The sequence below is a fragment of the Pipistrellus hanaki genome (assembly GCF_964339955.1).
Source record: "Pipistrellus hanaki genome assembly, chromosome: 5".
Classification (NCBI taxonomy): Eukaryota; Metazoa; Chordata; class Mammalia; order Chiroptera; family Vespertilionidae; genus Pipistrellus; species Pipistrellus hanaki.
In genome coordinates, this window is record NC_140507.1 from 22,174,425 (window position 1) to 22,191,064 (window position 16,640).

Genomic DNA, 16,640 nt, shown 5'->3' on the forward strand with positions numbered 1-16,640 from the left:
GCACCCAGGCCTGGCTTCAGGGGTGTAGTCACACAAGGCTCAGTGCTCAGAAGGGCCCTCCACTTGTTTAATACTCTGCTGTTGCCATCTTGAAATTCTTAATTTCCAAGCAAGGGAGCTGCATTAGCATTTTTCACTGGGTCCTGAAAATTTTGTAGCCAGCCCCCCAAACACCCAATGACTCATAAATTCTTTTTCTTCTTTTCCACATGATGCCCAGTACCTTTCTGGAGGATGGACCAGTAAATTTCAAATTGTGATGCCAGGACCCCATCTGAAAAATGGGTGCCATTATCTCCTTAAAGGGAAATTCTCAGGGGGGAAAGGGATCATGTTAAGACTCTTAACACGAGAAAGCAAAGCATCTGTGAGAATTTGACAATTCATGAAACTCCCCTAAGCCTTGGTCTTCTCACCTGTAAAGTGGGGATAACACTAATCATACCTAATTCACAGGCTGTTTCAAGGACCAGATAGATCACAACTCTGACACACAAAACAGTTATTATTATGTGTTATGAGTGCTTAGCTGGTAGTAAACATCCAATTTTGCTTGTGACATGGTGTGAATCACTTGACCAACTCCAAGGTGCCCCTATCCCAGGGGTCTGCTTCCTACCTGTCCCGAGGAACTGGGAAGAACATCTGCTTTCTCCACGTGCTGGCCGATCACAGAGGGGTTGCTAGAGCTGATAAGCATTGGGGTGCTGATCTCCACCATGTGGCGCCCCGAGGGAGAATGGACCATCCTGTTGAGGGTGTTCAAGGCTGTCGTGATGGAGAGCTGCCCGGGCCCCTTCCTCCTGGACCCAGGGCCCCTTCGGAGGCTGGGCGTGTTGGTGGCTTTGCCTCTGGAGGAGGAGGACACCAGGGACAGGCTTTTTGTGCGGGACAGCTGGCGGCCTTTGTTCTTCTCTAGCAGGTGTCTTGCTGTGAGGTTTGGCTGAGAAGACAAAAAGGTTTGGTGAGAAGTTAGTCTTCCTGGTCTAATATGAGTAATTAAGTCTTACCCAAGGAGAGTCTGAAGCCAGTTCAGATGTCACCACCTCACTCACCATTCCTGATTTGCAGAGTCTACCAATTTCTGTGGTGTAAATACCTACAAATGATTCAACAACTGGCTAGCAAAATTCCTGAAAATATAACAACCAGCTCTTGCAGTTTAGTACCAACTAGTTCTAGCACAACCACTGACTGCATTACATTTTTAATACCTTGCCCACCAAGGGCCCACATGAATTAATTTCTTCCAGAAACCTGAAATATGCTGACAAAATGGGGGTCTGTGTGAATAAAACTTTCCAGAACAAGTACTTAAATATGCATCATTATGACTGTCACCAGTTGCCTTCTGAAAGAAACTACATCTGGTCCATCTCATTATAATTTAGAAATTCAACTATAGAGGTAAAAGGGAATATGCCCACCTAAGAACTTTTCAGTGACAATGTGCAGGTGATTAAAATAATCAAGAGAGAAAAGTTTAAAGCAGATGTAGTTTATGGCTCAGGAACCTTGTAATATTGTGAAAGAAAGAATCAAGTAGGGGAGGAAGTATTATAAAGTCCACTTTAAAGATAAGAAAGCTGAGGCCCAGAAAAGGTAACTTACAAATGGCAAAGCCAGCATGAAACAAAGCAAACAAGAAAATGTCCGTTAGTAATAATGTTCTGTTGTGATAGTGCCTGGAGGAGATGGCTCCTTTAGATTGGGGAGGGGGGGAGGGGAGGGAGGAGGAGCCAGGAAAAGCTGCTGAGAGGGCGACATTTAAGCAGACACAGATGGCAAGAAGGAACCAGCCATGTGAAGACGGGGGTAGGAACAGGCCAGGCAGAGGGATTATAAATTAGTGGAAAGGTCTTGAAGAGGTGGCAGGGGGGCGGGAGAGGGAGAAAGAAGAGGGAGGTGTGGTAGGAGGGTGGTGGCAAGCTCAGCCTGTTTGAGAGCAAGACAAGAAAGAAAGAGAGAAGGCTGGAACAGAGCAAGTGAGAAGCAGGTGGCGGAGGAGACCACAGAGACAGGCAGGGGCTGGATCTCAAAGGGCCTGGGAAGCTTCCTGTTTTAAGTATAAGGAAGCCTTTGAAAGAATTTAGGTAAAGGAATGACATGATCTGATATATGCTTTTGGAATTTGCTGCTATACTTTGAGAGTTTCTTACAAAGTTAAACACATACTTAGAGCATTCAACCCAGCAATCCCACTCCTAGATAATTACCGGAGAGAAATGAAAACTTATGCTCACTCTAAAAATGATATGCAAATGTTTGTAGATGCTTTAATCACAGTTGCCAACAAAGGGATACAAACACAATGGTTTTCAACTGGTGGATGAATAAACAAACTCTGGCACATCCCTCCAATGGAATATGATTCAATAATGAAAAAGGGTGAACTACTTGCTACATGCAAACACCATGAACGAATCTCAGATGCATTGTGCTAAGTGAAAGAAGCCAGACTCAAAAGGCCACATCTGTTTGATTCCATTTCTATAACGTTCTGGAAAAAGAAGACTATAGGAACAGAAAACAAATCAGTGTTTGCCAGGTGGTGGGAATCAGGGAAGGAGCTGACTACAAAGGGGCAGCATCACCTCCTATTTTTGGGAGCATTGGAACCACTCTAGATCTTGATGATCTTGGTGTGGTTATTCTGAATACATTTACCTAAACATGTAGAACTGGACACCAAAAAAATAAATTTTATTGTCTGCAAATAAAAATAAATCCATAAAAAGGTTTTATTCCAGACTAGAAGGAGGGAGACCATTTAGGAATTTACTGAAACTGTTTAGGCAAGTTCTGACAGCCTTCTGGGTTAGGGACAATGTCCTTCATTCCCCAGAGCACCTATCCCTCCATTGTCCTCAAAAAGAGGACAATATACATTCTTTGAATGAGTAATTAATTACTCAGGGTCATTCACAGTTACAATGAAGTGAATGTTTTCCTGCTTCCACCCAATTGTTCTGTCCCAGGTGAGACACACCATCTGCAGCACTGAGAAAGGGCCTCTGTGACTCTTGGTTTGCCCTGTTCTCTGCCAATGTGATTAATGGAGAAGGTGGGGAAGGACTGCCCATCTCTTAAATTTGCTTCCACTCCTTTGAAACAACATTCTTGAGGTTCATGGAGCTGAGCAAGATTCACATAACCCAGGCAGGCTTTGTTGGAGAAGTTCTGACAAGAATGAGCTCAGTATTTGTTTTGCCACCATTTTATCCAGGTGCAATTCAATAAATCCAATGCTACATTAACAAGAAAGATCCTGTTTATGCAAAAAACAAGAACAAAAAACATACCCCATGTCACTCTCATAAGAAAGCGTTCCTTCCTTCCAACTTCTTTGCGTGGCAGTGGAAATGCAGAACTTATTTACAGAGTGCTCAGCAAGTGCTAGTCTTAATGAAATGAAGGAAGTCAGAATTTAGAAAGCTCATTGTAGGTTTCAAGTCTTTTTTGAAAACCAGGTTCCCAGAGCAGAGCAACCACTTGATTATCTTATTCTCCTCCTAGCAATTAGAACAAAGGAAGCAATGGCTAGCTTGATGATAATCTTGAGGATTCTTGTAATCACCAGTTTTAGAGGTGAAGTGGTGGGGAGAGTATCCAAATCAATAATCATTAAATGTATTTTTTGGGGGGGGAGGGGGGAGTAGAGGTGGGAAAGGATATCATTGGTGCCTCTTCCCCAGCCCCAACTATGAAGAAGCTTCTTGAGATAATGCAGGGACCATGCGAGCTCTCATCCTCAAAAACTTCAGCCCTGCCTATGTGTACAGCTAGACATTAGTTGTAGCTCATCTCTGTCCCTAGAATCTCAACCTCTGTCTCCCAATCAACATATTGTTCCTCTTCAGCAAATGCTGCTTGACCATGCCAATGGCTCTACCACCAACCTAGGAACACAAATCAGAAAGGGGGCATAATCCTTTTTTTTAAAAATATATTTTTATTTTTATTTTTATTTTTATTTTTTTTTTTACAGAGAGGAAGGTAGAGGGATAGAGAATTAGAAACATCGATTAGAGAGAGACATCGATCAGCTGCCTCTTGCACAACCCCTACTGGGGATGTGCCCACAACCAAAGTACATGCCCTCGACCAGAATCAAACCTGGGACCCTTCAGCCCGCAGGCCGACGCTCTATCCACTGAGCCAAACCGGTTTCGGCGGGGGCATGATCCTTAACCACTTCCTCTCCCCTATTCCCTGCTTCTGTCAACCTCCTAATCCAGAGAATCTACCTTCAAAAAGGTCCTTGAATCTTCCACTTGTCCCCAATCTATTGGTCAGAACTATAGTCACCTTCTAACTGAGCCATGCAGTAGATCCTAACTGCTCTATTTTCCCCCTCCCACCCTCTCTCTTTAAATGATTCTTTGTGTCATTCATCACACTTATAATTGTTTGATTAATGTCTGACCTTACATTCTGAAAGTAGGGACCCATGTCTATCTTGTGTCTTTAGAACTTCACACAGGACCTGATATAGCTGGCCCTCAGTTAAAAACTAGTTGAATGATTGAATATTAGGATGGAGTCACACTGAAAGGTTTGTTCTCTAGCTTTTTCTTTTTCTTTTTCCTGGTTACTCTGACAACCTCCTGAATTCTTTCCCGTTCACTCACTTGTTATGAATTTTTTTTAAGGGAGTGTAGGCTGGCCTGTGAAGTACAAAAATATACCCATTAGGTGTTCAGAGAAGAGATAAATGAATGTTCAACTAGTTGCTGAAATTTTATGGAGAAAGTGGGTTTCAAGCTGAGTCTTGTAAAATGAGTGAAATTTAAACAACTAGAATTGGGTAGGTGTATCTGGTTGGGGCCTCAGCAGGGGAAAAAGTGTTGGGAATGAGACTTTATTAGAGATAGAAGACCATCCCGTCTGGACCCTTCTTCCATCCCTCCTTTCCACTTTTCATCCCTTCAACACTGACACAGTAGAGGGGGTGCAGAGAACCCTGAGACCTGTGCAGTATTCTGGATGCACCATTTCCTTCAGAACCTGCTTTGACTCTTATGAATGAAAGAATTGGTTCTTCTCTCCAGTTCTGCCTCTGTTCTGTCTTCATCCCACTCTCCTAGAGATCAGAGAGCATGCCTTTACTTCTTTCATAGCTCCCCACTGCTGACTTTTACTGCTTTATTTTACTTCATTTTGTTTTTGGTTAATCCTCACCTGAGGATCTTTTAAAATTTATTTTATTAAGGTATTACATATGTGTCCTTATCCCCTCAACCCCTCCACCCCATTCATGCCCTCACCCCCCTGGTGTCTGTGTCCATTGGTGATGTTTATATGCATGCATACAGGTCCTTTGGTTGCTCTCTCCCCCTTACCCCACCTTCTGAGGTTTGAGCATCTGATCCATTGATCTTTTAGAGCAGAAGAGAGAACAGAGGGAGGGAAGGGGGAGGAGAGCGAGAGAGCGAGAGAGGGAGAGGGAGAGAAGGAGAGAGAGAGAGAGAGAAAAAGAGGGAAAGAGAAACATTGATGTGAGAGAGACACATTGACTGGTTGGCTCCCACCTCCCACACTCACTCCTATTGGGGGCCAAGGATCAAACCTGCAACCCTTTGGTACAAGGGCCAACATTCTAACCACTGAGCATACCGGCCAGGGCACTTTTACTGCTTTATGCAGGGCAAGCATCCAATAAATGCAGTTAATCACTGAATCTTCTCCTTTAAATTTGCAATGACCTGCTACAAGCTCAAGTGAGGCTGAAGGCTACAGAGGTTAGAGACTCCAAGCTATATTAAGTTAATATCCTAACTTGTATTCTTTCCTCTTTAAAAAACAAAGAAGCAATATGTACTCATTTCAGAAGATTTACAAAATACAAGCCAGCAGAAAAAAAAATTGAAATAATCTAGAATCTTACCATTTGGTGATATTTTAGTACATTTCCTTTTAGTTCTTTATCCATTAATGGATACACATATATTTGGAAAGCTAGTTTTATATAGTTCAATTTGTTTCTTTTTATTGGCAGAAACATATAACATCAAGTTTATCAGATGAACCATTTCTAAGTGTACAGTTCAGTAGTGTAAGTATATGGTTGTGAAATCGATCTCTAGAACACTATACCCATTAAACTTTATTTTATTTAACAATAAATTATAAACATTTACCCATAATTCTAAATACTCCATGATACTGAATATGCTTCTCTAATATTATTTTTTAATAAGTATTTATTTTCATCACCATTATTTTTAAAAAGAAAATTCTAATTGTTTCTTTTTAGATTATTATGTTTTTAGATTATTTCTGTGTGTGTATGTGTTATTTTTTTTTTTTTTACTATTTCACACAATACTATGGTGAACATTTTTGCACATTTTATACATATATCTCTGCATACTTATTTTAATATTACCATATCATAACTCTCTAATGTGAAATTGCTGATTCAAAGGAGATGTACATTTTTAACATTCTTGATATGAGTTAGAGTTTGAATATGAGAGATGACACCAATTTACATTCCTATCAGCAGAATAAAAAGGCCCATTGCCCCTTACTCTTGCCAGAACTGGATATTATCATCTGGCATCTTTTCTTAGAGACTGTAGTTAGTTCTGAATACGCCTCAGATCAAATGGAAATTGCTCTCAGGAATCACTGTGCTACATGCACCTTTCTGGTAAGCTTAATCAGATGTACACTTGCTGCTCACATACCTCAACAAATAAGATTGGGAAGATGCCGATTTTGTCTCCTAACTTCCCTTCTGCCCAGTTCTCATCCACTCGACTGATCACAGTGATGATATCATCCTGAAAGAGAAAACGTCTCATGGTCAGCGTCCTGTTTTCAGGCGGGGAAAGCTCTCAGTGGACATCAGCTTGGAGCCCCAGATGGTATGAGGTACAAGGCATGGAGTTCTTTCATGATTTGTTTACAACATTTTTCTGCTAGATGATCTTTTTCCATAAAGGGCCGGATTTGGATCACCAAGACACAAGAGAAATAGGAATAATTTGGAGGATTAGTGGACTCCAATAGGAAAACTTAGAAATGTTTCTGATTTTAAATCACCAGCAGAATCTGGTCTTCTCATTTAAATTAATCTGATGAGGAAATCAAGATGAAAGCCATAGGGAGACAAACGATCTTAGCAAAAGGAAGCATGAATTTCATTCCGATTTTGAAGACTTTTCAGAACCTATCAGTATTCAGTGTATCAAATGTAAAGTGACTTTTAACTCAATTTTTTTTTTTGCTATAAAAGTTTATATGTAGACCTTTTTTTTTTTATTATAAAAGGTTATTCGTAGAAACATCTGAAAATACAGATAAGCAAAACAAAGAAAAAAATTCTATCACAATATAGGTATGACAACTGTTAGCACATTAGTTAACACCTTTTTTTCCAGATTCTTTTCTATGAAGAGAACACATATATACATGTACATATAAACATACTAATTTTTAGGCCAGCCTGTGTGGCTCAAAGGTTGAACGTCGACCTGTGAACCAGGAGGTCATGGTTTGATTCCCTGCTGGGGCACATGACCAGGTTATGGGCTCAATCCTCAGTAGGGGCATGTGGGAGGCAGCCCATCAATGATTCTCTCTCATCATTGATGTTTTTATCTCACTTTCCCTCTTCCTTCCTCTCTGAAGTCAATAAAAATATATTTTAAAAAGCATTCTAATTCTTAAAATCTGTTCCAAAAACATACACAAGTTAATATAATAAAGTACATAAATTTTATATGTGAAGCTTGATGAGTTTTTACATTAACTATATCCATGGAACACCATCCAGATCAAGAGTTATAAACATGGCCAGTATCTAGAAGATTCCTTTGTACCCTTCCTATCACCTAGCAAGAGGTAACCACTCTTCTGACTCCTAGCATGCCTGTTCATTCTGCCTCTTTTTGCACTGCATACATACGTAGGACACATTGACTTTTTACTTAATACCATATCGGGGACATCTTTCCACATCCATACCTTACATCAATCTATATCTGAATAGTCACCCGCTGATCTCTTTGACCTTCTGACCCATGCACTAGGAAATGGCATGTTCTTTTTAAATTACCCTGAGTAATTTAAATAAAACTAAATCTAAGTTAATTTACTGCATTATATCTTAACTTTTCTGTCCCTATTACACTTTGCAATACATATTTAGAGGTTAGTATTTCTTTAATGCTTATCTACCCCATTAGAACATAAACTCTGTGTGCTCAGGGCCTGGGTCTATTTTGTTCATTTCCATGTCCCAGAGCCTAATACAGTGGCCTCTCTTCAGGAGTCATCCAATAAATATTTCCTTGTTGTTGTTGTTTTTTGTTAATTCTCACCAGAGGATATTTTTTTTTCTATTGATTTTTGAGTGGAAGGTGATGGGAGGGAAGGGGAGAGAGAGAGAGAGAGACATTGATGTGAGAGAGACATTGTTTGGTTGTCTCCTGCATATTCTCTGACCAGGGCAAGAGATCAAACTTGCAACCCAGGCAGGCACGTGTCCTTGACTGGGAATTGAACCTGTGACCCTTTGGTGTGTGGCTTAACACACTAACCATTGAGCAGCATTGGCCATGGGGGAAATATTTCTTGAATGAATGCATTCATAAATAGATGAATGTGTGAAAAATTGTACAATTTAATGAGATAGAAAGCACAGGGAAAGATCATGCTGAGTCCATGTTTAATTTGGATATACTGAGTTCAGAAAGAACATGCCATTTCCTAGTGCAGTTTTACCTCCCATACCCTTCCAGAATGAATCCAATTTTTCTCTTTTGGTTCCTTGTCATAATTTACCATTTATGTGTCTGTTTCTTCACTAGTCTGCTGGGTCTGTGATGGTAGGAACAGTGACTCATCACTTTGTTCTCAGTGGACAGTTTGGCACATGAATGGGCCAACTGAACGAATGAGCTGGTAGATTAAGTGTCCCAGAGAGGGGCAAAAACAAACCCCCAAAAACCCCAAGCAGAGGATGCTCCCTGCCTATGTCTTCCTCCAGCTGCGTCCCCAGAGCGCAGTGTCTGATGCCTGGCACAGAGTGAACACTGAGAAAAGGCCTGTGGAATTGAACTGTCCTTCCCCTGACTGCAGGTGAAATATGGCCTGTGCAGTTGGGGCCACAGAATGACCTTCCTTCGGGGACTCGCTTGGAAGTGCCAAGACAAGAATGATCAGTATTTCAAAATGTGGAGGGCAGTGAGGTTATCTAGCAGGAGGGGATCTGAAGTAAATCTTGTCTCTGGCAGGGGTGGAATAAAAATGTCCTACAAAACAGACCTTTCCCGAGCCAGTGTGACAGTGCCACCTCTTATATGTGATTTATCATAAGCAGCAAAGAATAAAAACCATCCCAACTATGGTTTCTAGATGAAATTTGAAGGAATAAGAAATACTAAACACAGAGAATTAAAGTAGTCTAGACTTTAGTAGAAGAATGCAGGCAAAACATTTTTAGGGTGATTGATGTCCTTGGAAAGTATATATTGTAAAAGTTTTTTTTTTTTTTTAATGATAGACACATTTAAAAAAAATTTTTTTTATAGATTTCAGAGAAGAAGGGAGAGGGAGGGAGACAGATAGAAACATCATCGATAAGGAAGAATCATGGGTTGGCCACTTCCTGCACACCCTCTAGTGGGAATCGAGCCTGTGACCCAGACATGTGCCCTTGACCAGAATGGAACCCGGGACCCTTCGGTCTGTAGGCTGACGCTTTATCCACTGAGCCAAACTGACCAGGGCTTATAAGAGGTTTGTTATGTTTAAAGGTATAATTATGCTATGGTGTGTGTTTGGAGTGTCTTGAATGTAACATTTACAACAAAATAGATGGTTGTAAATGAAAAGAATTAGGTGGTGAGAACTTGGTTGGTAAGAATAGCCTTACAGATACATGATAAAGAGGTAATAATTGTAGTTTTGCAAGCACGCTATCAAATTGTGTTTGTGATTTTCTGTCCACATGTCTGTTCCTCCCACTGTTCTGCAGGGACTGGGACTTGTTCATGCTGTATCCCCAGTGCCTGCAAAGAATAGGTGCTCACATGCTGGGATTGTGAACTGGATCCCCAGTAGGGGGCATGCAGGAGGCAGCCAATCCATGATTCTCATCATTGGTGTTTCTATCTCCCTCCCCATTCCTCTCTCTGAAATCAGTAAAATATATATATTTTTAAAAAGTAAAAAAAAATAAGTGTTCAAAGTGATTGTAGAATGAATGAATGAATGAATGAATGAGTGAATGTGTAAATGTTTATTCTCATAATTGCAATAGAAAAGGCGTAAGGATTTCTATCAAACTGCTATTAATAGATTTCTCTAGTGACTTCATGTCTATGTAGTTTGAATTATACACACACATTGCATATACAAGCATGTATGTGTATATACATACATATATACATAGATATACACACTTAATAGAATTTAAAAATATAACCAAATATTAAGCAAACAACTCCAGGTTCTGCACAGTCTCTCTATGGTCACTTGTGACATTGGTGGCTGCCCAGAATCTTACCTTGAGGAAGGTCAGGCAGTCCTGGTTGTCACTCTTGTCCTTATTTCGTAGGTCGAAGTTGTAGAGGGCCCGGCAAAGTGGGGGTGGCTGGGGCAGCTGCTTGATGACCTCCACAGAGCTAGCCGGGAAGAACCCACTGATTCCATTGATCTCCCCCTGGTACCAGTTTTCGTCCACCTGTCTCCGAAGGAGGATGACATCTCCCTTATTAAACCTCAGGTCACCGGGATTCTGTCCTCGGTAGTTGCATAAGGCCTTTGCTCGAGGCACCTGCCAATAAAACATGTACTTGGCTTAGAGGCTGGAGGAACAGAATGAATCATATTAATAATTAACTACAAAACCCTCCCAATGTACTCTAAGTGCTAAATACGGATCATCTTGTGGGTCTATAAACACTGAATGCAATGTTTACCACATAGGAGGTTGTTATGAATGAGTAGAGTTAGGTGGTGAGTTGTATGTAGAATTACTAGTATATGGTAGAATTAGATGACCTGTGGACCATATCTTTGAGATGGACACTCTAATCATGCCCATTTCTAAGTAGGGTGACTGAGGCGCAGAGTAGTTGAATAACTTGCCTGGGGTGAGGCAGTTGGGAAATGGCAGATGTAGGATCTGAACTCGGGCCACCTGAGTTTAGAGCTCCTGTTCTTAACCACTATGCAGGGCCAGGGTTTTGGATTTAACTCCACAGCTACACGCACTTGAGTGAGTCAGTGACTCCGGGGGCCTGGACACGGACTGTGAATTCTGGCTCCACCTCTTCCCCCTTGTGTGACCATGCTCAAGCTATTTACTCTTTTCTTAAACCTCATTCATTTATAAAATGAGGTGACAGTAGGACACCCACCTCGTTAGGGAGTTGTGAGGAATAAGTGATATTCATAATAGTTTTAGCTTATGGCTTTGTAGCTTTGTACCTAGTATATGCTCAATAAATGATCTCCCTTATTATCATCACCTATCATGGAGGGCTGATGATATTAGTTCTACAGAGTCCTCAGTATCAATGGGAAGAAAACTGGGCTGAAAAATCCTCAAGACAGAAAGTGAGTGTTACATGAGGGTGATAGCAGCGGAACTGGTCTTCAGCCTTCTCTAGAAACCAACCCTCACCAGTGTTTGCATCTCTAGGAAGTATAACTGAACACATCCTTAGTCAGAAATCAACCATCAATATTTAAAATATACCTAAAGAATCATCATTCTGTTGTCTGTCTAAATAATTATTCCAGTTAAATGCCTTTTTTTTCCTAATTGAAACGGTTTCTCCACACAGAAATGACCTCACTCTGGTCTCCCGGAAGCCAGTTTGACAAACTGAAAGTCCTAATCACGTAGGTTTAAGGGAAAGCTCGTCAGTGTCACCAGGGATTGTGCTTTCCTTTGTGTTTTTCCAGCACTGGGGTGAACAATTCTCTCTCCTGGGGCAGCCTTGCTTTTGTAAGGGGATGTAAGAAAACATTCATTCTGTTCTTCAGGGACCTTCCGGTTTGCAATGTTCATTTGAAAAGGAACTTCAAGCCGGTTAGGGGTAGAGCCAGGACCGAGCAGCAGCACCTTGCTGATGGATGGTAGAGTATGCTTTCCTGCTGGCCCCTGGGTAGAGTAAGAGGAACCCAAAGGGGGTAGGAAACCACAGGAACACAGCTCATCCTCAGCAAACCAGCATCAAAGATGTGCGTACTAGGAGGTTTACAGGGCTGAGGATAAATGGAATTGACTGAATAAATTATGATGCACCCATACAATGGAATACCCTACAGTTATTAAAATTGATGATGTTGATCTATAATTAATAGCATTGAGTTACTCAGAATATACTGTTAAGTATAATAGAAGAGGTTAAAACAGTTCTGTAGACTAAACATTCATTATAAATACATATATATCTTTTTTTTTACCTGGGGAAAATGCTAAATGCTAGATGGCTATCCACCCACATTTTAAGAGGGGTTATTTCTAAGTGGTGAGATTTTTGAATACCGGTACTAAAAAAATTATTTCCCTAAGTGCTTAGCTGTGTTTTCTAACTTTTCTACAACAAATTGATTCCATTGCCTGTTGTAATTGGATAATAAAAAATAAAGTAAATAAAACTGAGGGATGAGAAGTGAAAGACATGGGAGAAAAATATGGGAAGGAAATAAGCCAAGCTGAGTAGGATTGGCAAACTATGCAACCAACTTTTTGGACACATTTTAATGACTACTGAGCATGTATATAAAACTAAAATTACAAAAATGTTTAAACCTCTTTGAAGATGCATTGACTCTGAAACCCTGAGATAGTGCCAATGGTTTTGTTGACCATAAATGACCCTAGGACATGGGTGGACTGTCCAGTGGGAGTTGGAGAGAGCCCATAACATTCAACATGTGTTGTCAAACATTCTTAATGTCCAGTTTTCTGACACCAAGTGCCAACTGTGGTACTTTTTTTGCTTAGGATGTTAATTCATAATTGTTTCTTTTTGTTGATGGTTGATACCTTTTCCATTGATTTAAACTTATACATTATTTTTGCTCCACATGACCAGTAGTAGTCATATTCCCAAGCCACTGGACCACTTGAGTGCATAAATGCCCCAGTTTAATGAAATATGTATATTCAGGCCTGTAAAACCTCACAGTATGAACTTGGGGTACTTCCTGCAAATGATTCTGATTTCTGGGTATTTACAGGGCCATGGGGATATCCAAAAGAAAAATGCTTTTTTTTTTTTTTTTTTTTTTTTTTACTTATAGATTATCTCATTGAACTTTGTAAAATGGCTATCATTAGTGTATTTACTCTGCCCTCCCAAACCCATCATCTTTTCTCTACCTCCCCTCAGTATAAGTAAGTATTGTGAAAATTTACAATTTCTATTTTTAACACAAAGACTCTTTTCATCTTCTTTCTCTTCATTCTGGACAACCCCTCTCCTGTATTCTCAGTTCTACATTCATACCCATACATTGCTTCCACACTGTGAAGGAGGAGGAAGGGAAGGGGAGGAAGAGAATCTGAAAAGGGGAAGGACATGAACAATTATCGTTGTTCTGGCGAGCCACAGAAAAATTTCTGGCATTTGCCTAAATGCACTTTGCATATATTTCCCAATCATATGATTTCAAAACCCAATGAAGTAGATGGAACACCCCATTTTATTATCGAAGAAGCAGAGGTTGTGAGGTGTTTGATGTTATAACACAAGGTCACACAGCTTGTGTATGGCAGCCCCAAGACTGACTTAGGATGATTTGACCTCAAAGCAGCCTGGCTCTTCATCCAGCTGAAGTCACCTAAGTGTGTATTTCCATCCTAAAACTCACTGGGGGCTCTGTTTTGTAATCAATATTGGAACAGAGTGTGAACGTAATTTGCTTGCTGTTGGCTGCATTAGCATGAATTATTGAGCTCCAGAGCCCTCACATAAAAGTTAAGCACCTGAAGAGACTCAGCTGGTTGATTCTATCCGGTCCTCAGCTGTTCTCTCAAGGGAAAATGACTCCAAGAGCCACATCAGCAATCACCGTTGTCTTGCTGGTAACAGCGTTCATCATCCATAAGTGTTTTCCCAAGTGCAGGCAGGAGCAGGGAAGGGGGAAGTAGGAGTGGAGGTCTCACAGCCAGTTCATTATCACACTCCCTTTCTTGTGTTTTCCGGAAAGTCAGATAATTCAATGGAAGCTAGTGTGTACCTAAAAAGCTTTCCTTTTCTGAGATTCAAAAGACTCAAGATTTCTATGCTCCTGTAATTTTCTATTGTTGTGTCAACTTAGTAGGGTCTGAAAGCCACAAGGGCCATGCTTCTAGGAGGGATAATGCATAGAACCCAGAAACAAGGAAGCAGGGGCATGTGGGGATACTCATAGTAGAATTATGTTGGAGTAATTAATGAATGTTAATAGTAAAACTATGGCAAGCATCCCTTCTTTGCTCTTCCTTTTTAAAATAATTTCTTTATTGATTAAGGATTACATATGTGTCCTTATCCCCCAGTATTCTCCATCTCCCCCACTCATGCCCTTCTTTGCTCTTCTGATGGGCATGTCATTCACTTTGGTCTCACCCCCCCCCCCACACACACACAGTTATGCAGTCCAGGCAGGCCAGTTAGAGCATCCCAATCCCCCTAGCACAGTGATTAATATAGGTCAGGCATGTGTTCCAAACAGAGCCAATTCAACTCTTCCTTGAAGTCTGATATATAGATGCCAAGAACTTAGTCTTACTTTTGGATCATGAGCCTTGAGTGATGAGCTGTGGACTACAATGGTGATATTTCCCAACCAGTAGACATACCTTCCTGCTTATAGCTGCAAAAGGCAGCAGAACCAGAGATATAGTGAGATAGATAGGTAAATAGATAGGTAACTGGATAGACGAAGCCTTGCCAATAAAATTTGAATATGTAGATCCAGTTGTCCTTGAAGGATACTCAGTTAAATGAGACCATATCCCCAATGTGGTGTTTATGACTTAAACTACTTGGAGTTATTTTCTGACACTTGAAATGGAACAAGTCCTGACTAACACATATTAAAAACCCAGAAACAACAAAACTGGGCAACAATGGAATATTCAAACATCAGACTTCAGAACAGCAGGAGGTCTAGCTGGCAAGAGCCCTGAGTTTATTTCCCATTGGAAAATAGTGAAGGAGGCATGTGGTTGATAACTGGGTGAGAGGAAGGGAGCCCAAGTAGAGCAGAACCACCTCAGTGAGGCACACAAGGGTATAAAAGTGAGCTGGAGGTGAGAACACAGCCTGCTACTATGTGACCAGCTCTTCATCATGCTCTAGTGACACTTCCCACTCATTTAGAAAGAAGTTGACCCAGTTCTCTCTAGTCCTGGCATCAGGTGAGGCCAAAACCAACATGCTGAGCTAACTGCTTGCTTCCCTGAGTTGGTCATGAGATCACCCATCACTGCAGAATGGAGCCAAGGAAAAACATCCTGGCCTTTGGCTCAAGTTATCATTCACCGGGCTATGAATTTTCTGTTGGAGAATTCCAGACTTATGTCTGAAGCGCCTATTTTATCTTTATCTCTGAGTCCTGAACATAAACAGGTGTTTAATAAATGCTTGATGGATGAGTGAATCTGTGAATTAATCAAGAAGCATCCAAGAATCACCATTCATAGAGAAAAAGGATGCATGCAAGATTAATAAATATGACTGATAGTAATTTGAAATCAGATCTATTGGTATGAGCTGAAAAATTAAAAAAAAAAAAAGGAGTTTGGTTATATTTTTCAGATTGCCCTGAACTTTAATAATTTGGTGCTACACACATTCAAAAAATGTGCAATACTTACATAAACACAGGAAACACTGAGTTAAACAAAGCCACTGACTGGCTTCTCAGAAGGTTTACTCTGCTGATGTGATTTTGTATTTGCATCTGGACCACTTTGCAGGATTAGCAGAACAGGCTTTGGGAATGCTGGGTAAGGTAAATGTGACTTCCCCCGGGATTTCACTCTACTGGCGACACTGAGGGTCAACTAACTGTCCTGGATCCTAACTTCCTAGTCTCTGCTTAGCCAGCTGAGCCATCCCACCTCCTTCCCTCCCATAACCCTTTTGGAGTAGTAATGTTGGGGACAATGGAGTGTATATTAGAAAGTGCTGGCCCTTGAGCACGTTTTCCCTTCTCTGCTGTGGAGAAAGAACTCAACAGAATCAGATCTGGCTGCTCTTGGCCAAGCCCAGACCATCTGCTGCCTGGGATCTTGAGTTCACCAGAGGCACACACTATTGTGATCTTCCTACGTGTGAAACCCTGAATGTGGGCATTCAAATTTGAGGACAGTCTATGAGACCATCAATGTGTTTCTTTTTTCATAGAGAATTTTACTTGTTCAGGAAGGTGCTAAGGTGCAACATAACACGGATATTAGAGTCAAGTAAGATGTTGGCTTGCATTCTGGATTTTGTAACTTTGGCCAAATCACTTCAATAAACAAGGAAACTTAAGAGATTTTTCCCAAAGGAGAAGAGGAGCATAATGAGCTTGCTGTTACACTCTGGCCTGATTTTCCCAACCCTACTTATTATTCATTCTTCCAATAAATTTTTTTGAATTTAATTTGTTTAACTATGCCAAACATAGTCAATTTG

General features: G+C 40.8%; 2 protein-coding genes across 4 annotated transcripts in view; one reads left to right on the forward strand and one right to left on the reverse strand.

The window, feature by feature from the left end:
- Positions 1-16,640, forward strand: part of GRXCR2 (glutaredoxin and cysteine rich domain containing 2) — a 166,839-nt gene that overhangs the window by 66,017 nt on the left and 84,182 nt on the right. The gene's annotated exons all lie outside the window — the stretch shown is intronic.
- The window catches only part of SH3RF2 (SH3 domain containing ring finger 2), a 104,583-nt gene that overhangs the window by 53,444 nt on the left and 34,499 nt on the right, over positions 1-16,640 (reverse strand). For all 3 annotated transcript variants that reach the window (XR_014794970.1, XR_014794971.1, XM_084883165.1), the window contains exons 2-4: positions 10,520-10,789; positions 6,693-6,788; positions 620-943 (exon numbers count right to left, since the gene is read on the reverse strand). Coding sequence is in view for 1 of the 3 variants with exons in the window: in XM_084883165.1 (XP_084739291.1) it covers positions 620-943; positions 6,693-6,788; positions 10,520-10,789 (690 nt within the window). In the remaining 2 variants the exon portion in view is untranslated. The remainder of the gene's footprint in view (positions 1-619; positions 944-6,692; positions 6,789-10,519; positions 10,790-16,640) is intronic.